General features: G+C 35.7%; 1 protein-coding gene across 1 annotated transcript in view; it reads left to right on the top strand.

The window, feature by feature from the left end:
- RAB11FIP2 (RAB11 family interacting protein 2) overlaps nucleotides 1–23,555 on the top strand; it is a 32,690-nt gene extending 9,135 nt beyond the window's left edge. Inside the window, exons 2-5 of the mRNA XM_030951185.1 lie at nucleotides 2,296–2,738; nucleotides 3,420–3,879; nucleotides 14,967–15,012; nucleotides 18,608–23,555. Coding sequence (XP_030807045.1) covers nucleotides 2,296–2,738; nucleotides 3,420–3,879; nucleotides 14,967–15,012; nucleotides 18,608–18,835 — 1,177 coding nt within the window. The 3' untranslated portion in view covers nucleotides 18,836–23,555. The remainder of the gene's footprint in view (nucleotides 1–2,295; nucleotides 2,739–3,419; nucleotides 3,880–14,966; nucleotides 15,013–18,607) is intronic.
- The last annotated feature ends 1,425 nt before the right edge of the window (nucleotides 23,556–24,980 follow it).

Raw genomic sequence — 24,980 nt, 5'->3', positions numbered from 1 at the left:
TTTTTTTGATAAAATGTCTTTTTCCCCATAGCAACAGATTAAGAATTTATGTCTTATACTTGTTCTAAAACAAGTTAAGTGTCATTGGTAAATTTAAGATTTTGGTCATTCAGAAGCAGAAACATAGAAAAATTCAACAGTTTTATCAGAGTATTAATGTTTGAACCCTGTGAGGAGAGGAAAAAAAGGAATGTTTTGTTACAGTGTAGGCTGAGATATTAAATTTGAATGTCAAAAAGTCCTTTCTGTCTCCTACGTGTCTTAAACCACTCATGAGCCTTATTTGTACTGGTGTATTTATTTAGTGTGTGGCTGAGGAGTCATGGGAGGACTTTCTCAGGTCCAGGATGGTTTTTGTTTGGGGTTTTTTATCTGCCCAGGAGCTGGGCAGCAAGGCTTGCTCACTATGGCTGGGTACAGTTTGTATTTTTTTAAGCAAATATGTGAACATATTTTCTTTTAAGGGAGTTTTAATGAAAGTAGGCTATCTAGTCTTCCAGTTTTTGCAATGTTATGTAGCACAAAGACAATTGACTTTTGGTTCTGTTTTTGTTTTCTGTAACAACTCTATAGATGACTTAAAGTGTTTCTGGAATCAGTTACCAAAGAATTGAAGCATTATTAACTAAAAGGAAAAACAATCCATCTTCTTCAGACACATATTCCAGGTTTTGTATTTCATTTAAAGTATATAAACAAAGTTACCTCACAACAGAAGAAAAGCTATTTTCCTAAAGATTTAATTATCCTTCACCAGGTTTGAGCTTCTGGGTCTACTGGTGTGGATTTATATTTATTTGTTTGTTCATTGCAAAAATAGAGGAGGTCTGATTAATTATTTTACTTCAGTATGAAATATAAAATCTTGTGAACATCACAAAGCAACATCAAAAAAAAGGCATAATAATACTCCTCATCCTTTTGTTATGTCTTTGGTGTGTCGCTTTTGGAAGTATTTTCTCAACTCAAAACATGTAATCTCTGCCTGAAAACTTGATTACAGCTGTCACCTTTAAAATATATTTATGAAATCTGAAAATAAATTGAGGGCTATTTTTCTCCTTTCGTGACCTTTTATTCTATATTTGGCAGGATTAAATAATGTATGTATAACTGTATAATCCATTTTATATCTGTTAATAGGCAATTTAATTTCTTAGTCTCTCCAATTCAAAAGTTACTGCTGGTCAGGCATTGTTGTGTGAGTCTGTGTGTATGGATTTCTCCTGAAAATGGGTTTAGAGCACTTCTTTGGAGCTGGTGGATCTGAAATATGCCCTTGTGACCTTTTGAAATAGGGAAAGGCTCTTGGTGATAGTTGTGAAGAAGGGATTGTGTGTTGGTCATTCATTTAGGTGAAGCTGTGGAGGGAAGATTGAGCCATAATTCTGCAGATGCTTCCATGGGACAAAGGAGCACAATAGGGAAGGAATAAGACACTTGGATAATGATAAAGCTTTTGCTGGACCTGGCAAAGAAACACACTTGGCTTTTTGAAACAGATGATCACACCTTTGATCTCTTTTCAAGGAGTGGGGATTTATGTCATGGTTCCAGAGGAAATATTTCTGAAGTTAATCCTGCTGGTGACCTGCAAAAGAGAGGATGCTGTTGGATACACCTACGTGCTCACTTGTGCCTGTAGAGTTTCTGTCAGCATCCAGAGGGGAGGCAGTTGCAGAACTGAAATGGTGGCTGACTGTTCAGGGCTCTCAGATATTTCTTAGCCAGCATTGCTGCAGTTGTCATAAATCTTAACCAGAGCTTAGAGGGAAGGAAAGGGGAAAATGTTTGTTAGTGTGTAAACCTGAGCAAAATTGAAGGAGAAAAGGTCACTAGATCAAGTAGGTGCCACCCAGAATACATTAATATGCATCACTACTAAATAAAGGACACTTGAAGACTATAAAAAAATAAAATGTATCTGTATTTATAATTAAGTACAAATTCTCCTTCATAAGCAGATGGAAGCCCTTAACTGATGTTTGGTCAGCTTTGACTTGATTTTGATTTTGATTTTGAAACAGGTGAACACTGTAAAGAGCTTCCTCCTGCTTAGTTATTTAGTTTTGAAACAAATATAAACAAAGAAGTTTTTGCTGAAAACAAATATAAGCAAAGAAGTTGTCTTTGAAAACAAATATAAACAAAGCTTTTCAGTGCGGGAATGGTTGAATCTTTGATATAGGATTTGGGTTTTCATACTTTGAATTGTTCTAACCAGATGCATTAACCAACTAACAGGAGTGTAATGATAGAAAAACACGACTTAATTTGCTCTCTTTCTCCTTTGAGGTGGTTTCCCCTAGAATCCAGACAAGGGAAGAGAACTAAAGACAGAGGAGAAATCAACGTCAATATTCAGTTTATGAGGAATAACATGACAGCAAGTATGTTTGATTTGTCAATGAAGGACAAAACCAAATCCCCATTTGCTAAACTAAAAGACAAAATGAAGGGTCGGAAAAACGATGGGACGTTTTCAGATACATCCTCTGCAATCATCCCAAGCACTCACACACCTGATGCAAATCTAGAGGTGTGTAGTGGTGAAGTGCAAATGAAATCAAAACCAAAAAAACCTTTCCTCTTGGGCCCTCAGCGGCTGTCCTCAGCTCACTCCATGTCAGACCTGACAGGACCCCACGTCTCCTCAGAGAAGATGAAATCCAGCACTGTTGGCTACACCCATCTTTTCAGGCGTCAGCTGGAGTCCTTTGGTTCTGTTGATGAAGGGGGTGAGTAACACTCATGGCCATTACAATTACAGCTCACTGCTGTTAGAGCATTCAGAATCTGCTGTTTCACTTTATGAAGCACTTACAAGGCCAAAATGTTAAGAAGTATTGCTGGCCTATTTTTTATGCTTTCTTTAATTGCTGGTAACTCATGATTGCTGTTTCTGAGCATAAGAAATAAGTTACATTGCTCATCATGTATGACAGTTTAGCATTGTCTCTTATTATGTCCTCATCTGAGAGTATATTGCATTCCAGAGGGGACTCTAGGCAAAACAGCATCTTGTGAGAAATAAGTCTAATTAAAAAGTCAAAAACCATCACCAAATTTTAAACCTGATTTATACAAAGAACTGAAAATACTTTGAATTGCTCAAAGTTATTATGCAACATCATGCTATTGTCTCTGGAATGGCACACCAGTCATAGCTGTCTTCTGTGTAGAACTTCATTTTCATGCAGGAAGCAAAAATTTCCTGTGGTGCCTATCCATAAACATTTCTGAAACATGAAATCAAGGCCACAGCTGTTCTTTTTTTTAATAGCTTAGTTAATCACCAATGTTTTGAACTGAGGCTCAATTGCAAAGCTTCTAGATCTAAGCTAAAATGGGTTTTCTGCATGTCATAAACTGTGATATAGTGTCTCATTGATAATATACTAATGACAGATTGTTTGCAGGGAGTCTAAAATCTCCACACAGAAGGACATTAAGTGTTGATACTTCTAAAATGAGCCAACTTGACAGCACAGTTGATGAAACTGCACTTGAAGCACAAAATGACCCATTTAATGTGAGTGCTTCATTACCCCAAAAATTTGCTACACTGCCAAGACAGAAGAATCCATTTGAAGAAAGCCCAGCAACGTGGGATCAAAACATAAGTCTGTTCTCCAAACCTGTCGAGATCAGAAAAGAAATTAAAAAAGAGAAAAAAGAGAAAGTTAGTCTTTTTGAAAGAGTGACTGGAAAAAAAGATAGCAAGAGGTCAGATAAACTTAGCAATGGGGGATCAGAGAGTTCTAGTGACTTGAAATCACCGAGTGCGTTTGGGGAAGCTCATCAGGAGAGTTTTGATTATGATTCCACTAATCCGTTTATGGCAAACTTCAAGCCTACAAGCATGTTGCCATCTTCAAGGTAGGTTTTTGCTGTATTTCAATCTGATATATTGAACATGCTATATAAATGAAAATGTGAAGTATTGAGGAACACAATCTTCGTGCTTTATACATGTTTAACAGTGCTTTTCTGTTTCTAAGGACGTTACAAACTTTTTATATAATTTGATCATTTCCTACTTTGTTTTGAAGTGGCTTTTTTATTACTAATATGTGCTGTGAAGGTTCTTGGGTGCTTGTATTTGTGGAAGACCTTCTTTGTGCTTCAGAATGGGCTCTCCCTGAAGTCTCCTGCTTTACCTGAACATTCATTGCTAATTTATTACATTGCCCTAAGTCAGGTTTGGAGAGGGAAAGGTTTCAAGTGAAGGGGAAGAGGAAACTGACTAAGTAAGAGTGGTGCAAATGGGATTAGTGAAAAGAAATCCTGTGGATGTCACTATTTGGGGAGTGGGGGGAAACAAAGGAGTATTTAGGTTCTATATGTTAGAGTACAAGAATTAAAGAACATTCTGTTTCTGAATGGGAGCACCCACATGAACTCTTATCTGACTTGGATTCATTTGGCTCACTGCAGCTTTGCTGGGTTCTGTGCATTGAAATTGTTGCACGAGGCAGCAGTTTATGTCTTGAGCAGAATGAATTAAGTTACAGGGCTGATAAGGAACTTTGATTTAAATAATCCATTTTAATCTTTGTTTGTCTATCAATGCTTTACTTGTTTTCCTTAAGAAAAAGTGTAACCCACTTTTAGTTTCCTTCCTGGGTTCTGTATGCTAGTGAGAAAGATAATCTTGGCTGTCTGTCTCTCTTTATACATGCATAAATATATATGTATATTTATGTACACTGCCACCCACATAAACTGTTCACAATAGATAAATGTTTAAGAAGTTAATTAACTTTCATTCCTTTGCATTCTTTTTTTTTATATATAAATGACAAGAATTAGCAGTCCTTGCTTTTTCAAGGTAATCATTCATTTCTATGTAATGACTTAAATTTGGGAGAAAATGCATTTGAAATTAAAATCCTTCAAACTAGAATCTAAAGGCTGTAAAATCAATCACTGTTTTAAATGAAAAACATAGTTCTAAAAATTTACATTTTCCTGTGTATTAATTCCTTAATTAATGACATGAGTAGTTTCTCTAATAAAAAAAAAGGTTTTTGTTGTCTTGTTCTCTTAGAAGAGAGGGATCTTATTGTGTCCCAGCTCAGTTTTCTCCATGGGTTAGAATGCATGCACTCCTGATTTAAACTTAGAATAATTTTCTTAACAAAACTAATAATGGATGTGAATTAGGGAAATGAACTGAAATGGAACTGCTATAGAAAAAAAATTGTTGCTAGAAGCTCATCTGACCTCAACAAATTATCTGCTTAGGGCCTTCTATGAGTCCAGTCAGTTCCTAGTGGCTTAAATGACATGTTTATACACAATCTTAGCATATTTTTTATTTAATGAAGAATTTCTCTGGATTAGCATAAGGTTACGTTGTAGCTTGGTTTGTCAGAAGTTAAACTTCTATTTTGGTAAGTTCCTTTAAAGAGGAATAATTCAAATAACAATTAAAATTGCATAGCATTTTTTTTTTTTAAATGAAACACTGTATTCAGGCAGATGCTAGATATAACTAGTGAAATCTTTTGAAGTTCTTGAATGCAGCAGATCTTGATAAATATAAAACTTAATGGTAATCATGATGGACTTTTTTTCTTTGTTTTGTAATTAAAAAGCTCATCACAGTGCCCATTTAGAAGGACTCTAGTCATTTGTTTCTGTCTTTGTATGAGAGTCCCTTTTACTGGTTCTTGACTTTTATGTAAACATAAACTTTTGATAAGACAAATAGGTATTATTTTATTTTCAAAAAGCCAAAACCAGTAAATATTCTGACCTTTTTTGTGAAACAGCAATTATGGCATAATATCTAGCATGCACTAAGTTAAGTTAGAAGCTCTTGTTTTTTATATGTGCTATTATGATGTTCTGTGTGAACCTTTCAGACTTAGTTTACTTTCTTCCAAATGTATCTTATAGAATTATTTTCTTTTGAAGTAGAAACTAATACAAAATGTGCATATTTAAGAAGTTTACAGTTTAAGTTTACCTTTTATCTGTGGAGGATTTCTCGGATGGAATCCATTTTTAATTTTTTGAACTAGTCATACTGAAGAAAGAATTTGTATGAATATGTGCCCAAAATAAAAGAGGCTGGATAACAAATTCAGTATGCAGAAAGCTTAGACAGGGAATTTAGATCTTTGGGTTGTTTCTTATTTACTCAACTTGCTATAAAGCTCTTTTGGATGAATCCCATTTCTGCAAGTAAACCAGGCAGTACTTTTTTATTAGGGTGTGTCCAAAATTAGTGTTCTGTTGTGGATCAGGTGTTTGCTTTGCAGGTGGATCTCTCACTTAACCCCACTTAGCTAAGCCTTGCTTTGAGTGATGGAACATCCTGAGCTGATGAAATCCCACTGGAGAATGTATTCTGGGAGCACACTGGAGCCATAAAACACCTATTCTGTGGGACCAGGCTGGGCATAGAGAAAAGTGGAGGGGAAAAACCCAACCCATAGCATCCCTCCCTCAAAAAAAAATCCACCAAACCCAGCTCCTTCCTGTTTGTGCTGTGACTGTCACGTTCTCAGTGCTGGTGCAGCCACATCTGTAACCTTAGGGGGAAGCTTTTCAGTGACTTTGGTGAACTTTGGGTCAGGCTTAAGTCCATCCTAATTAATTGTGGTTGGTAATGTTGAGTGAGCAGTAACAATGTGGAGGACAGCAGCTCATGACATCAGCTGGGTGAGCTGCTGAATAGCCCATCACCAGCTCATCCTGCAGTGCTTGGCTGGCTGCATGCTCTGTCACTAATTACTCCTGCTTACTAATTAAACAAATGAAGATAAGTACATCTTCCACGTGTTGCTCAGCTGCTGATCCACGAATTATAGAAGTGGTTCAGCAACGTTTGTAGGATTTTTTTTTCCAAAAGCAAGAATGCCAGGAATATTTGAAAATTATTTTTTATTGCTATTATTTATTATTGTTGTTTCAAGAAGGTTTCAGAAGTATTTTGGAAAAGAAAAACAAAAACCCGTTTGGTTTGTATTGACAGGAAATCACAAAATATGGACCCCTAATTTCTATTAAGGCTAAATCTGTAAAATAGGGATGACACTTTACCTCCTGCAAATGCTGAGTGGATAAATAGTATTTTTAAAGTGTTTGTATAGATATGATGTAGCAGTGTTGCATAAGTGTTAAGATTGGGGTTTCCATTGTCTGTTCTAGCAATAGTAGAGATATTTATGACCTGATTTCTTGACAATTTAAAAATGCAGGAGTCTCATAATGAAACAAAAAATGCTGGTTTTGCAAATACTACAAAATCTGTTAGTTTCAGAGGTTTTGTATCATACAGCCAATGAAGAATTTGTAAGCAAACAATGTCTAGTGCTCTTAGCCAGCATTTACCAATAATGATTTTGGTTTTGTACTTCTTAATGCTCTATTTTGAAACTTTTACCCAATATTGCCTTAAATTGCACTCATTCTTAGAATTACTGCTATTGTGGTTCTCAGGAGGTTAATTTGCAGTCAGAAGCCACGTGGCTTTTGTCTTGAACACAGTTAAAGAAACTGAGGGTGCTCCTGGAAAACAAAGATTGTTTTGTGCCATAACCAAAGCTTGTGCATCGTTTTCTGAAATTGTTTTTGTTTAGGAAAATACATGACACCACACTACAGGCTAATAAACTGATGTGAAAATTTCTCAATTTACACCACTTGACAAGTGCTAAAAGAAAAGCATCTTTAATTTTAATGTGTTATTAGGACCTTTTTAGAGAGATTGTACAAGTTATTAACAAGGTCCTCTGAGACAGGAGACGGGTAATTAACAAGACCTACAGAAAGGGAGTTTAGGTAATTAACAAGATCTCAGGCACTGGACACAGGGAGACAAATAGTGCAATATTTAAAGCTGACAGGTTGTTACTAGTCAGATCAAATTCCAGATCTGGGAAACTGGATTGGTCAGTGTTTGGGAGCTTTCTACTAAATATTATATATATATATATATATATATATAAAATATATACACATACACAAATAATGTCTGTGTCTGTATATACACATATATGTATACAAGAAAGAGGCATTAAAAAAATCCTTTCTAAAGCAGCATTTCCTTGACCTAACTATTGTTATACTTCATAGAAAAGAAGATAAAGCTTGTGTCTACATACAGATTACACTTTATCTCAATTTCTGACAATAAGTGTGTTACATTCTTAGCAATGTGGAAGATGGAATAGTGGAGGAGAAAGGAACTTGTGTCTTACTAGGATTCACTGTAACAATTACATAATGCTCATATTTATAATATTAATCACTGGTGAATTGCAGCATAAATTATGAAAATATTACCTATATTTTTTCTGTATTTTCTTACTGCTTCAGCAATTTTTCAAATTTGCAACTCAAAAAGAAAATAGCAGCCCAATCCTTCAACTCTTTTGCGTCTTTCTGCTTGTAGTTTCTGAATATGGTGATTTTCTTCAGCCTCTCTCCCACCTTCATCACAGTGGCTGTTAGAGCTGCCTGTCTCCTCAATGTCACATGTTCCAAACAGATCAGTTTGGGACTGCAGTTTTGTTATTCCCAATGGAGGCAATGTTTGAAATAAGCAATGTCTCTGCATTTTGATATGGCCATTATTAGATTTGTTAAAAAACAAGTGAGGTGCCATGAAAACAGGAGGGTTTTGATAACAGCGATGTGTTTGGATCATATTAAATTGTTAAGTCTGAAGAACAGCTGATGTCTGTAACATTTTGAATGTGTGATGGTCGGTGGTTAGAGAAGCTTTTGCAACATCATGGTGTTCCTCTGGGTTCCTGCTTCTCACTTGAGCTGTGACAGTAGAGCAGGTGCCAGTCTCGAGTGAGCTGAAGTTCTAAAGTAGAACCTGTTATCCCAAACCGCAGTGAGGGTGAGTTATTAGTGCAATAACTTCAGCATAATCAAAGTCACTGTTAAATGGTTTCAGTCTTGTAGAGTTACTGGCAACAGCTCCATTGGAATGAACCCCAAAAGTTGCCTGATGAGAGCAAAGGATTGTAGTGGCTGTGTATTTTTCTGCCAAATAGGAAATTCAGTATACAATGCAATTTGCTCTGCTTTTCACATGCCTTTTTCAGAAATGTTGCTCTCTAGATATTGCTGTGCTTGCTAAAGCAATAAGGTCTGTTAAGACATTTTAGCACATTTATTTCTTGGTTAGTAAAAAAATGACATCAGGTGAACTATGGTATTTTCAAAATTTTGTTTCCTCTGTCCGTGTTAAGAGGTCTTATTTTAAGAACAGTGTACTTCTGCATTGCTTTTCTTGGCATGAATAATTTTTTTCAGTTCTCTACTGAAATTTGACTAGACTTTAGTCACATGTGATCTACAGTCTAGGTAGAATATTGGTGGACTATGACAGTGCTTTAATTGTACTCTAGACCATTAATATTTGTTAATTCAGTGCGGTAAAGCTGTCAGTGGAACATTATTTCAACAAGAGAAATACATTGCTGGTACATGAGAGGTAAAGAGAAATTACAAAACAAGCAGAAGTCCTGCAGAGATTCTTAGTCTGTCCTGCCAGGACTGTTATCATCTGATTTCAAAGATCACTGCATGTGGTAAGAGAATAATGAAATCTTTTGCAAAGCTCCTACAAAGCAGTGGTCACAGCATTTGGGACATGACTAAGGTGGGCTGGAGCAATCAACTCTTTGAGGGATATTGTAGAAATACTTGGTATTAATCTTGGCTTTTGCAGACTCCTCACCAGCAATCAGTCACTCCTAATGAGTTGACTGTTTTAGGAATACTGTTAGGAAAGTTCATCCTGCTGGCTGCATGACAAGATTTTTTCAAGCTTTCAATGTCTCTTGGTGCACATTAGGGCATGTGAAATCTTTTTTGAGAGGATGCATGAGGCATATTATCTTTCCCAAGGGAAAATGCACTGCCTGTTCTATTTCATTCTAAAAAAGAATAATTTGTTCTATTGTTTCTTTATTAATAAATGCAGAAACTATGTAAAAGCAATCCACTTTTTTTCTATTTCATTATAAGAACTAAGGATTAGTTCTACTCTTTTAATAATTCAAAAATGGAACTGTAAGTTTCAGTGTAAAATATAATTTTAGGATTATTTGATTTGTTTGTTTGTTGTTGACTTAGAGATCTCTAATAATAGGGTCTTCCAGTGGAGATCCTGGCACAACTTTTAGTCCAACAGCTCTTTAGTGGTCTCTTGAGAAAAAAAATTTATTTGCTATAGCACAACTCCTAGTAGAAGGAGAAATATTTATATACTTAGAATTCTAACTAATCAAGAAAAGGTAGTGAGAGCCACAAAACCTGATCTTCTTTTTGTGTCCTCCTGGGGTTACACAAGCTCCAAAAGGCCACAGGACATGGCTTGACAGCAGAGAAATTTATACAGTGAAGTGTGTTAAGTGATGTTCCCCAGAATCTAATTGCAAAATAGATGGTAATATGCTTTTTCTGTACTTGTTTTGCTGCCAGACAAGACAGTCATTCCTTCTCACAACATAAAGTGAGCTCTGCATTGCCAGGCACAGCAGGCTGATATTCTATGGAAGGCTAAGTTTCTGAATTTCATTAACTGTATCTGATTTTATTCATTTCTTTTGGTTTTGCTTTTCTTTTTTTATTTCCTTGTGCAATAGCAATAACCTAAATGGCATCCTAGTGTTTCAAGCTTTTGATATATGTTGTGAGAATCCAAAGAAAAATGCATAAACACTGTAGTCAGAATCAGTCCAAAAAACCAAGAAGTAGGATAGGAATAGGAGTTTCAGCTGTAGTGAAAAATTAACCTTTGCTAATTACCTGTATGTAGACATTCCATATTAAAGGAAAGAAACTGAAAGCTCACACTTAGCTCATTGGTATAATAGATATTTTACAGAATGTTAAGTTAACATAAATTTTAATACTTTGAATAGTAATGATTAATTTAAATATCCTAATTTTAATTTCTAATAGTATACACTACTATTAGATTAGTTACTACTATCATGTAACTAATAGGAATAGCAAAAGGTAAGTAAAAAGCTTTTGGTCCTTAAGAAAATACTCTTTCCATGGAGCAAATGTAGGAGTCTGATTCCCATTCATTATGTTGTCAGACTAAATGGCACTAAAATGCTTAAATCAGTTATAGGAAAGATTTGATGAAGATTGTCTTAATCTCTAGGCATTCAGAAGCTAAATATTTATGCAGCCACTAGACCTGATGTTTGAATTTTTAACTACCATTAAATTTCAATAGACAAAGTTGTAAGATGCAGCCATAAACCTGAGCTTGTGACACATCCTGAACTCAACTCCACTGTATTCTTCCTATACAAACTGTTAATTATCAACATGCAATGGAAGTATTTAGTTACCATAAAAAAGTGTTATCAAAAAAAAAGTTGCAATTAGTTCTAATGAAATGTTTTTAAATAGAGAAAATAACAATAAAGTACAAAACAACATGCTTGCTATGATTATGAAATAGCAATCCAGACCACTCTGCAGAATCAGCCCTGCATTATGTCTGTCTCCATTATTAGTTTATATTATTTTTATTTCTCATCACTTTCTCCCCTCAGGAGCAGGACAATAGAAAAGGGTTCTCAGCTCAGATGAGCTAAAATTGAAATCTAAGCCAATAAAACCTCAGAAATTCAAACAAACTTTACTATTCAAGAAAAATGTAAAAAGAAAGTTATGTCCAAAGCTGTAAAATAGTATGGAACAATAAAATAATGGATATGATTTAATCTGGTAAAAATGTCTGTTATATGAAGTAACTGTCAAGGACACTAATTGAATTCCCAGCTGAGTGTAATGGGGGACAGGACTGATTGTGCTGGGTTGGAGAAGTCTGTTCTGCCTAGAGAAGGGTAGGGGGGATGTGCAAGTTGGGGGCTCAGGGTCACTTCCATGATCCTACTGCAGCTGATTTTTAACCTGTGCTGGCAGGATTTACCTGCCTGTTAGTAGCTCCTGTCTAGAAGGTGGTCTGAGGGAATGAAAATTTATTACTTGTAAGAGAAAAACTGTTAAAAATCAGTATGAGGCATCACCTGAAGGCACATGAAAAGTCCATTTGTTAGAAAAGAAATACCTTTTTTACTTGCAAACTGAGCAAATTTTGTTTGGGTATAATTGACAAACAATAATTATTGCATCCCACAGTGCCAGTTTTTCACAATCGCTGTTCACAGTAAGCCTCTCACTCAAAAAAACCCTGCAGAAATCCAAAAAGATACTTTTTTTCCCAAGCTGTGAACATGGGAACTTCTTCCATAGCAGGAGTTCCCTGCCAGTTTATCGAACTCTGGGAAAAAAACCCAGAGTCTGGATTATAACTAATACTATCACTATGAACTGTGAGTGTAACACAGGAGAAAACAGTGTTATTTTTTATAATTGTTCAGATCAATGATTTCAGAATGCTTTTAGGCTGCTCAGAGGAAACTTGTGCTGCTTGTACAGCATGGGCTGCAGTCCTAGAGGCCTATTTTATACAATTATTGCCAGTAATTGAGTGAGGTGGTAACTTTAGGGGTCTATTATTGTGATGAAATTTAAATTAAAAAATAAATGCTCTTGTGAATTTCAATACACCAAACAGACAACTCCACCAACTGTTTGCATTCATAATTGTATAGGATGTTCTTTTGAGGTGTTACCTGCCCCTCAGACAGTGAAATAGGGGTGCAGTGCTGGGAGTCTGCATCTGCTCACACTCACCTCGGGCTGGGGCACTGGCAGGAAACTTCGCAGGGCTCAGCAAGGCTGACGAGCTCCCACCTTACTTAGCAGACACTTTGATTTAGAAAAATGTTATTATATTCAATCTCAGCACCTGCTTCTTCCTCAAAAAGCAGTATATTTTCTATGAATCTCCTTAAAGTATGAGTAAGAGCCCTCGTAGCATTTGGGTTTGTATTGGGGAATATTTTAATAGCTTTTCTTTTTCTTTTTTTTTTGCAAGTGTATTCAAATTTCTTCTTGCAAAACACACAGATGTTCTCTTTTGAAATTGCAGTTATGATGTCCACAATTTTGCAGAAATTATTGCAGGTTTTTTACTGCTTAAAAAAAACCCAAACAACTAGTCAATATTGCCAGTGATTTATAGTTCTAATTTTGAAATGCAGCTTCTCAGAACTGCTGCTTTCATTTTAAGCTACCACTACGAAAAAGAGTCCCAGAACTTATTTCACAGAAACTCAAAAGTCATTCAAGGCAGTGAAAGATCCTGCTTTTTTAACCTTTCAGAAAGCCCCCCAGTTGAGCAGTCAGGCTGCATTATTCTATATCTTGTCTAACATGAGGAAACAGTCCCAAAAGAAAGATATCCCAAATTAACGCCACACTTCGTTAAATAGAGACATTCTTGGTTTTCACCGAGCTAATTCGATCCAGTTCAGTTAACTCATTTTTTTTGTGCTGGGATCACGGAAGGCAGCCATGAATGGAGCGAGTTCATCATGTGTTTGACACATCAGAGTGGGGCTGAAAGGAGGCTGGGAGGGAGGGACCCTGCCTTTGGCTGGGCAGACAATGCCCCGTGAAAAAGGCTCCTCATTCAAAAGGGGTCTCAGCAAACGGGGCAGGCTGCTGGGGATCACTGTTACACACAGGTAGAATGGGAATTAGCCAGGCTTAGTGACATCTCTGGGTGTCTGCTTGGGACTATTCCTTTAATCCAGTCTCTGTCAAATACCCTCAGATGGTTTACAGGATTTCTGTGTGAGCAAAAGTTTGCCTGCTTTGGAAATTAAAAATCGTGTACAGACTAAAAAAAAAAGTAAAAAAAGAGATTAAAAAAATATTTACAGAAAAATATCATCATTCATATTTTTTGTATTTTAGTTCATAAATTTATATATATGTGTAAAATATATATATTTAACATATTTTAGTTCACAAATTTATATATACAAATATATTTTACATCGTTTTAGTTCATAAATTTTTTGCCCTTCCACTTTTACACTGTAAAATATGTGGTTTATAAATTCAGATAACAGAATGGTGAGCAGTCACAAAATACATGTTCCTAATACAAAAAAATCTTCACAGTTAAAAAAAAAATATATGTATATATATGTTTTTGTAGCTCTCAGTCACACATCACTCTGAAAGCCAGTACATGCAGTCTAACAGAACAGATTCTGTGCTCGAAAGAATGTGCCTGCTGTGGTGCTACCAAGTAAATAATATTTGTGAGCCATATCCAGATTCTGAACACATTTTTGGAGAATGATTTATCTCCAGACCTGCTGTAGCAAGTACATAAGAACACAGCATCACTGATTTTTGAAGATACTTGCTAATAATTACACCAGGCTGTGTGGACAGTTTCTTAAACCTGGCATTTAGGCAGTGGCTCTTTTTATCAGTATCAACAACCTTATGAAAGAGCTTTCCTTTCTGGATATGCAGTATAATCACTAGGTTTATAAAATAATAGATTATTTACTGAATTTTAAGTACAAAATAAATGTAGCTGACAGAAGATGGCTTTTTAGCCCTAAGCTGGTGATCTCACTGGAATTTCTGCAGGAACTTTGTCCTGTAGGAGCTGCCATGAAAGCTGGGAATACGTGTTAGTCTATAGGGTTTGATTGTTGGTTTTTGTCAATCTCATCCCAGGGACCTCTTTCTAGGATATTTCATTTAAAGTAGCACTCCATGCTTAGAAGCTCAAGCTAAGTCTAGAGATAAGAGGAGAGATAAGGAAGCCGAATCCGTAATTGCCTTTCTTGCATTTCTTAATTAGCTATTCAAATTTGATGACAAAACGAATACGAAAAATACAAAGAATTGTGAACAAAGAATATATTCAAATTTCCTTTAATTTCTAATGTTTTATTTTCCTAAGTTTAACAAATCAAGAAAATAAACCATATTAAATACTTTGTGTGTCCAATTTAGTACTGTGTTCTAGCAGATGTTTTGGTCAAAGAAGTGTGCCCTGCTAATATTTGTTTGGTATGGTTTTTTCCCCACAGTTTTAGTGTGAATCCTTCTGGCTCTGAGGATCTCAGGAAAAAAACGGTGAGTTATGAAATGTTATGGAAAGCCATCAGTAAATCCCAGCTAATTAATACTTGTGTGAGCTTATAAGCTTTTGTTCTTTTTTAACCTCTTAAATGGAAATGTTGGGGTTTTTCTTTTTCTTTTGACATATCCAGAAAACTTAAGTAGAAAAGCATGGGCTTAATGTAAATTTGGAAATAAAGAAGAGTTTTGCACTCAATATGGAGTTTAGCTGTGACATCATGAAGAAGGAAATATTTAGTTCTTTGCACAAAACGTAAAAAAACCCCAAAACCTGAATTTAGGAGTGGTTTAGATGACTCTAGAGAAGTAATGGTCAGGTTAGGAACTCTGTATTAGGCAGTGATTTATTCATTGACCAGACAGGAGCTTACTATCACTATAATCAGAGACTTGAGGACAGTCTCTAGAAGGCAGATCAAAATTAAAATTATAACCTGATATATTGTAGGATTAATAATACACATAATAAATGAACAGATGAAAACACTAAAAAATAGAAATACTAGAATATAGTACTAAAATGCTCTTTTTTTCTAAAAGCACTGAGAATAAATTGTGTACTAAGAAAAACCAAAAAATAATTCACAGATTGCCTGGACAGTGCCTTTGTTTGAAGAAAAATGTGGTCTTACTAGAATTTGTTCTGTGAATAGATGACATCTTTAAAAGTGGGTTTGTTTTCAATCTCTAAAATATATAGAAAACAAGTTTCACAAGCAAATATGACTTTGTACTGTTTGTTTTCTGCTGGTTTATGTAAATGATTTGTAATAACATTTGATGTTATTGTAAATGCCCAAGTTTTTATAATGTAAGTAGCTGGTGGGAGATGTCAGAGTATTTGAAGGCTGCCTTTGATCAGATAGTAAACTGAATTCTACCAGGCAGTTACTTAATCTCTGACAAAAAGAGACATCAAAAAATTGATTTAACTTAGCAGCCATTGTCTGTAAAGTAACCATAATTACAGTTTCTATGTGCTTGCAAATGTACTACTGCAAATCATGTAATTTATTGCTGGTAAAAGCATTGGTTTAATTCTTTTAAGAAATAAGATGTGGATTGTTTTATTTAAAGGATTTAAAGGTGATAAAAGAAATCCTTGATGATTTTTCTTTTGGAATACCAGCCACCCTAAATGTCTGTTATAGGATTATGAGGTGGTGCTCATTTAATGCAAAATACAAATTAGGTGGGGAAGAAACTCTATCTCAACCATAGTTTTGAATGAAACCATTTGAATTTCCTTTTAAATATTCAGGATTGCTTTCTAAGGTGTTTGAAGTAATTTATTATTAGATTCTGTAATATTAGCCCTCACCAAGTTATTACATTTCTTCCTTGTGCATATTATTTAGTAATTATGTTTGTATGTCTTCTCCTCTGATGCCAACACCTGTCTCTGAAAGCAGTGTTTAAATGGGAGCAGTAGCCAGTTGAAAGGGCAGCATGAGCTCTTTAAGGCCTAATTAAGAACTGAAAGGAAGATGAAGTAAGTAGGACAAAAGATGTGAAAGTAGCTTAGATGACATTCCCAGAGTGGAATTCCTCATTAGAACAATGAGGAGATGATCAGGGATTGCCAGGCCTTCATTTTATCAGTCATTTCCTGTGGCTGGCAGTGTGTACCCCAACAAGGTTTTGTAGCTGAGACAATCATTCTTTGCATGGCTTGTTTAGAATCTTTTATTTTTCCCTTAATAATTCATTGTAAGATTATTCTTATGCATTAAAACTGTGGTGTCTATTTTTGTAAAGAAATAAGTGTTCCTTATACGTTTAAATATTACCTACTGGCTCAAGCTGAACATACCAAATCTTCTTAATTTTAACAATATTAATTTCTAAATGCTAGCATACTTCTGCTAGAATTTTCTTGCATAATTAAGACATGTATGTAGCATGTGCATGATAAAGCATCTTTAAGGCATATATATTACACACAATTTTCCAGTAAACTTGATTGCATAATTAAAGTCATCATTGCACCTTAATTCCTGTTCCTTTGCCAAATCAGAAAATTAGGCAAACCCTATATTTCAGGCATATAAGTGTTAATGGTGTTTTCTCCAGTATGTACAAAAATTTAGTAGAGAGAATAAAATTTAATAAAGAGAAAGTTTTATTTCCTTCTTGTAGAAGAAAATGCACTAAGAATATGACCACAAAGTGAAGTTACTTTCTCTTCTATACTTGTTGAAAATGGACTGCTAACCAATTTATAAATTTCATCAGGTTAGCCATTTTAATAAAGTGGCAGTTACTGATTACTTACAATCCCTTAACTTGGTACATTTAAAATATTGAATATGCATCCATAAATGTGACATTTAATGTCTCAAGTGCAGGGAGAAACCCTTAAAAGCATATTTTTAAGAGCTACTGTTAGAGTTTAATTGATGGAGAGAGGCTGATCTGTCACACTTCAGCCTGTTTGCAGGGCACCATCACTTTTAATTAGGTTCCTTTGAAAACTTTGGCCAGCTGCATATTTTAATGGGTCGACATGTGCCAATGTGCAAATACGGAGCTGTATGGAAAGAAAAGAATGGGGCATGGAAAAGGAATGAGTATGACTATTATGTGGTGTGCTTCTTAGCTGTGCAAGCTTTATAATTTTTAATGGCATGCTTCTACTGTAAACAAAGTCTGTCTAGTGTGCCCTGTTAGAAGTGCAGGACTTTGTAGGTTCCATATCTTCTAAATGTTTTCATTTCTGAATGAGATGAAGCATACTGCTTAACATGTCTAACAGTGCTGATACTTGTATAAACCAACACACAAGAAGACATTCAAGTTTACAGTCTTTAGGATTACATGTTGTCCTTTTTAAGATGACTAATTTGTTCATCTCTAATATCTGCACTTACTGAGTCATCAGAAATCATTGCAGAAACAATTCTGTTTTCCCTACTGCTTAATTCTGGGCCTCTCCTGCTCCTGCTTTAAAGCAAGCAAGGTCTTTTATAAGTACACATTTATTTCTGCCTTAAGTGCTCTGGTGCAAGTAAGATGTAACCTTTTGCCTTCACCTGCAATTTAAAATTGAAAGTTTTATTATGTGATTCAGAAGCCAAGGTCTGGAGAACCACTGGTGACTACAAATATGAATGTGAAAGACAGATGAGGGCTGATGTCATGTAGAGCTGAGTAAATGCTTTGCTGTGATGCTCTCCAGAGGAAAATACTCAGAGAAGTTACAGTAGGAATTGAATTCTCAGGGCTCTTCTCTTTTTATTCCATAATTAAGGGGGTTGGTTTCCCAAAATGGACCTGCCAGCTGTTGTTGTGCTCATTGCTCATATGGTCACTAACTCTGACACACTGTCTATGTGTCCACCTCACTGAGATTTTTTTCTGAGATGACAGAGTGGGAAATGTTCATCCAGCTGGGCAGCCCATCTCCAGTTGTCTGCTCCAGTGGGGGTGCTGGAGGGAAAAGCACTGCAGCAAATAAAGGTGTTGCTAAAAAAATCGCTTTTCACGTAAAGAGATGCACATGAGAAACAGAAAAAGCAATAACCAATGAATTTTCTGGAGACACTGAACTGCTTAATGAAATCTGGTGTTTTTCTACACTTACCTGCAGGAAGGAAATCCTTTTGATGCCACTGCAGGATACCGAAACCTCACTTACGAGGAGGTCCTGCAGGAGCTGGTGAAACACAAGGAGCAGCTGAAGAAGAAGGACAGCCACATCCGTGAGCTGGAGGATTACATTGACAATCTGCTGGTGCGAGTGATGGAGGAGACCCCCAGTATTCTCAGAGTGCCATATGAACCCTCTCGGAAAGCTGGCAAATTTTCCAAAAGCTGAGATAGTGCTGCTTTCTGCTGAATGCATTAGTGGAAGGAGATCACACTTTCATATTTTGTCTTCTCTTCATTCCTTTTCTCCTAAGAAATTCCAGCAAAATGTGGAGGAGGGACAATGGCGTGGGTTTTTTTCCTTTTTTTTTAATCCAAACACTAGCAGGGGCTGCCAAAAGTTGTTTTATGTTAGATTACTTAGGTACCTTTTTTTTTTTCTTTTTGAAAATACATTTAGGTACAGAATACTTAAAATAGAGTTAATGATACATAATAAATATGTCCATGCAGTTTATATAATAGCTTAGTGTTCACCATGTGGCAGTTTCAACAGAGAAGCCTGTGCTGTTATGAATGTTTTCTTGAATGATTATTGGTATTAGGCAAATATATTGTTCCTTTTTTTTACAGCATGCCATCAAGACCACTGTTTTCAATCCAGTGTAGTACTCTACTAAACCTAAGTGTGGTTTGGTTTGTTGCAATGGAATGTAGTCCTGCACATATTAGAGGAAAACAGTGATGCACAATCAATCCTTGCAGAGTAAATGCTGTATTCTATACAATGTGCTTTTTATATAACAATGTAAAAAATAAACCCCATGCCGTTTCTGTCATGGCACATGCTGGAACCAGTTATTTTACACTTAAATGCTGAATTTTGTGTATAATGAGTGAACTTTGGTAGTGAGCTCATGACATAAAGTTGTTTTGAGGATCTTTTTGTATGAAGTTACTGCATGCCTTTTCATGTGTTAAAAGTACTTTGAACAGTGTTCACAGAGTCAGAGGTACAACTAGAGAACTCGAGTATGGAATAAAGAAATGAATGCTTCTGTTCAGTCAAAGTCTACTGCCATGAAAATGTAGCAGAAATGGAGAAGCTGACTTTAAATAGACACGATAAATCAATTTAAGGTTGAATTTTACATGATATATGTGTCTTAACTTTTTTAATCTTATGACAACGAAGTATATGCCTTTAGAAATAGGCCATGTTGCTTAAACACATATAGAGTACTTAGGCTTTTCATTAAAAATGTCTGTATTCCATGTAAATAGTTCTAAAAGTCAGTTCTCACTGAGAAAAAATGAAAGAAGAATGTAGTAAATATCTTCCTGATAATTTAATAATTGTTTGTAAAATAATGTATGAAAAAGGTACCTGTTTTTCAGTGAATTGGAAAAATATAGTGATGAAGGTATAATGGGAAAATACTGTAGGAGAACCCTCAAAATATTAAGATGAATAGATTTTAATTTTAATTTCCTTAATAAGAGTCTTACTTGGACTTTCTGTTGCTGTGAAACAGTAAAATGTTATTTAAAACATGTACAGAGAATATTTTAGTTTGGATTTAAGATAATTGTCTTTTCCTCTCTTTCTGCACCTGATCTGTTGGGTTTTTTTCCAGCACCATGGCATGGCTGCTGCTGAGGTGACCAAAAAAGCTTGAAATTAAATTCCAATTTGTTGGTGGTGTTGTTGTTGTAAAATATTTTAATACATTTTCATTTTTAAAACTGCAGAAATTGGTAATATTTTGAATACTTGTATGTGGAAGAGTTGAGAAAGTTCTGTCTGACTGCTTTTGATGTCATTAGTATTGTAGGATAGCACAGGAGTATTCTAGTTACAAAAAAAAAACTTCTTTGTACAAATATTCTCAGATTTCATTTACTTATTTTTGGCTTTTTCTCCTTTATTTTCTTCTTTTATTTAGCAACTACCTCCCAATTCCTATTTAGCACTGTCCCTAAAATGTGTGCAGCCAGAGTTCCCAGCCCACCAGTGGGATCCCTTCGTGTGGATCCCTGTGCCTGGATGGATCCTGAGAGGCCCCAGCCCTGCCCAGTTGTAGAGCTCTGCATTTGTGTTTTGTAGTGCAGAAATCCATCCCACACCAGGCAGTCTTTCTTTTGTCAGCCTGAGGATGTATCAAGTTTGGTACCTCAGAAACCACGTGAATGTTCTTTGACCCGCTTAAGATCTCGATGACTGTAAATCTGTTGTAATATATTCAAAGTGCCAAAGGTCACGTACTAGTTCATGGTATGCTTGCTGATAGAAGTTGGGGTTTGCACTCAATTAGATTTTCATTTTCTAATTACACCAGGATGTGTTTCAGCTACTCAGTATTTCCATAAAAGTTCTTAAACATTTTCAAATGCTTGGCCGCATCCAGTGGTTTTCTCCTGTTGTTGATGGGGAATTGTTCTGCAATAGTTTTGAATTCCACTCATTTTCAGCTAACTGGTATGAGACCATGTCTAGTATCCACAGTGCTTAAATCATCCTCACCAGTGAGGATTAACAACTGCACTAACCAGAGAATGTGCTCCAATGACTTCTCATATGCAAGCCAACTTATAATTATTAAAATGAAACTCTACTATATTTAGCACCTCTGAAATCACTTCTTTTAGAATGTAAATGTAGAATATCAAACTGCATAATTGACTAAAAGCAGATCATTTGACATATTTGCATACCAAGAACGATAAGCAGATTAAAGGTAGCGAAAAGATCAATTTTTGTGCATTAGTGAAGAAATTTAGTGAAGCTTTGAATGTGCTATCTAGTCTTTATCTGATCTCTGAGTGAATAAAAGCACCTTTTGTTTCTAACAATTTGTCAAGAAAGAGGAGAGAACAACAAATGCAATTTAGAAAAAGGTAAAGTTACTGAGAGGCAGAATGGGACATTAAAATTACGAAGATATTTTTATAGAGTTTATAGGTAAAAATACAGGCTACTTTTGGAGCAATTCTTGAAAGATTACATACACATCATTTTCTGCTTAGAAAGAAAATTTTAGCATTTTCCTATATTCTAAGATTATTTTTTAAAAGCATCTTTACCCCACATGTATTTTTTCAACCATGCAGCTTTCAAATGAAAACTTCTCATACAGAGTAATTTGTATGTTGAAAACAAAGGAAGTTCTGTTTTTCCCACAGGATAAAATCGTAGACTTTCTTGCAGATCATTTTAAACCCATAAAAACTTGCCACTTGTGGTCAGTCTTTCTTGCCCTTTAAAATATAGGGAAGAAAATTTTGAACATCTCCATATTACTTTTATATTTTTCTCCTAAATTAGCATAAGAGTTCATCCATGCATGCACTATATTTTGAAATTATCCTTTGAAACAGCTCTGCCATGTATTTTGCTTACTTAAAAGGACAAATATGAAGGCCATACTTTAATGTTGTAAGTCAGAAATGTAAACTTTCTGCCATTCAAGAAAGATGTTTAATATTTATGTATGTTACCTCTTGCTTCTGTATTTTAAGTTTAGCTTGGTTTTCCACCTCCTAATGAATGTAGCATTCTCTCTAGATTGTAACTGCATTTATTGCTGTTGGCTCTGTGTCAAGAACTATTTGTAATTTTCCAGCTGTGGAAATGCTGCCTTGTATTTAGAAAGGTTTCATGATTTGGGGACCTGATGAAAATCATGCTCATTAGATACTAGTCTGCATTTCTTTCTGTACAGGATGCCCTTTCTTGGATGCATCTTCAAACAAACAGAACTGCTGTCTTAATGTGTTTACTGCTGCACTGGGGGTTTATTTATGCTTCCAGCTTTAAAGAAAGATTATTGTCCTACATCAAGTATGTAAAGTGAGCTGATGCTTTTCTGCTCTTTGTACCATCGCTGTTGTAGATATGATAGAGGTGTTAGCTGGGCTTTTACAATGGTGAATTTAGAGCATGTTGACTAACTTGCCCTTCTTTGAAGTACTTGCTGAAGGATTATAGCTCTGCTGTGTTCATGATGCTAGATTTAAGGGTCTGTCAGCACTTTCAGTCGGAAACCCTATTTTCAGGGATTTGTAACTTTAAAATTTCAATACAGTCACTGGAAGTATTTAATATGCAATAGGTAGCACTTTAATCTGTTTATGAAGGGGTTTGAGATTTGTTTCTGTTGAAAAGGTCACAGTCTCCTAATGCATGGTGGGCATTTGCTTTATCTTTTATAATTTCTACATTGAGGAAGCCACTGTATGTTACAAGTGGTCGAGCCATTCCTATTCATCTTAGAAGCTTCCAGATCTATTACAGTGTATTATAAAAAGCTGAAGATCCAGGTTATATAGGAAGTCTGTAAAAGATAGGATCTCTACTTATAACTTAAGGGTTTTATTTTGTCTTGTGTATCAATGGTAGTTTGTCTACATTTAATAATGGTACAGAATCATAACTATATGCACTTGTGAGAATTATAAACGTAGAATGCATGAAAAACTTTATTTTTGTTCCATTATTGCAACTTCAGATCCTTTAATTTGATGCAAATGTTATCTTAATATTTTAATTTGTTCATTAAATAAATATTGCATGTCTAACACTAATAAAGCACCACAATGCACTACTGCAGTATTTCTTGAATTGTGACATTAATCTGTGTTATGCAAAGCATGTGACTCCTAAACTCCATGGTCTTAAGGCTCTCAGACCACAGAGAGGAGTATTTCCTTAGGGACAGTTCTAAATGAATATCCCAGATGTTTGCAGGATAGCCATTGAGGGAAATCTCTTCAGAAATGTCCAGAATCTCGAATTAGTGAAAAAATGGTGCATTTTTAAATGTCCTAATCTGTATGTCTTTTTTAGTATGGTATCTGCAATCCCTTTAAATGCACTATTCTTCTGATGCCATGGGTGTGTAAATATTACCAGGCGATCTTTGGCACTGCAGGCCAGAGCAGCATTTAGCATGAGAACAAACACTGTGTAAATTCTGATATGGAAAACATGACACTGATTTCTCTTAATACTTGACAGAGTAAAAACCCAACCAGAATGACAGAAAACTGGAGCATCCTCCTCCATCACCCAGAAGTATTTTTTTCAATGCTCCCCCAAGTTTTTCTCCTTTTCCATGAAGCAGCAAAACAGCAAAGTGTGTCCCCTGACAACAGCAGGTTTCTGGATGGTGAGGAGGTATGGAGAGCAGTCCTGGTTTGGGAGAGGAACCTTGTGAATCTTCCACACAGTTTCTTGGAGCTTTGAATTCCACAGGGATGTGATTCCTCATAGTTAATTTGTCCTGTGAGCCGGACCTTTGCCAATACATCTGTGGACTTAGAAAGCTTAGAAAGGGTTCTTCTCTTAGAAGTGTCCATGAAATGTGATGGTTGTGGGAAATCACAGCCAGTTTGTGAGTTGTCCGTGGACTTCCAATGTGTTGGTAGCAGATCCCATCAGCTGTGTCTCCCCACGGCTCACAGGTTTTGCAACTGTCCTGGTGTGTCAGGAGTGAGGACAGGAGGGGAAAGCACCACGCTGCCTGTTAAATACCAGTTTCCATCTGTAATTCTCATCTGGTAACTAATCTCAGCTCCTGTGCCCCTTTGAAAAGGGAGCCACACCATTTCCCTCCCTCAGAGGCATAAGTTTGTTAGCTGACACCAGCCACAATCCTATTGATGGTATGAGAGCCCAACTGGATTAAACAGCTTCCAGTTTCCCCAGCATGAAGCTGTCTTTGCAGTTGTCATTACTAACCATCTCAACCCCCTAATAAAGGTTTTCAAGGTTATTTTAAATATAGTTTAGCAGTTAAAGAATTACTGAAATTAGATACTAGAAGTATCATTAAGGACAATTCTCTCTCCAGTTGTACTTATTGAAGTTATTTTTTTATGGAACCACAGAATAAAAATCGGGATTTCATTTCCCTATTTTGATTTGTTTTTATGGGAGTGTTGTGCAAGTTCTGGCTGCAGCTCACTTGGGATATTTTACCGTTTTGTATAACACTGGGCATGTTTGTAGAGTTATAAATGATGATGATTAAAAATGCATCTCTTTTTCTGGATTAATTAATTGGAATTTGTATTTTGCTGGATTGTTTTGTAATAGTACCACTTTATAAGAGATAGAAATAAGGCTATCTGCTAATGGAAGCTGTTTTTTCGGTACTACTTATTGAGTAATTATGAGAGAAGGCTACTACACTGAGTGCAGCCCAGCCTGGAAACTGTGTGGCACTGATTGTGTAATGTTTATATAAATATCAGTATTTTCAGTGCTGGAAGCCAGTGGCTATTACATGGGGATTATTGCAATGTATTTATAATGTGTTTTTACAGCATTTAGTAATGTAGATCAGTCTTTGATAAGTGGATGATGATTTAGG

Source organism: Camarhynchus parvulus, chromosome 6 (assembly GCF_901933205.1).
Source record: "Camarhynchus parvulus chromosome 6, STF_HiC, whole genome shotgun sequence".
Classification (NCBI taxonomy): Eukaryota; Metazoa; Chordata; class Aves; order Passeriformes; family Thraupidae; genus Camarhynchus; species Camarhynchus parvulus.
This window is presented reverse-complemented; position numbering and strand designations above follow the sequence as displayed.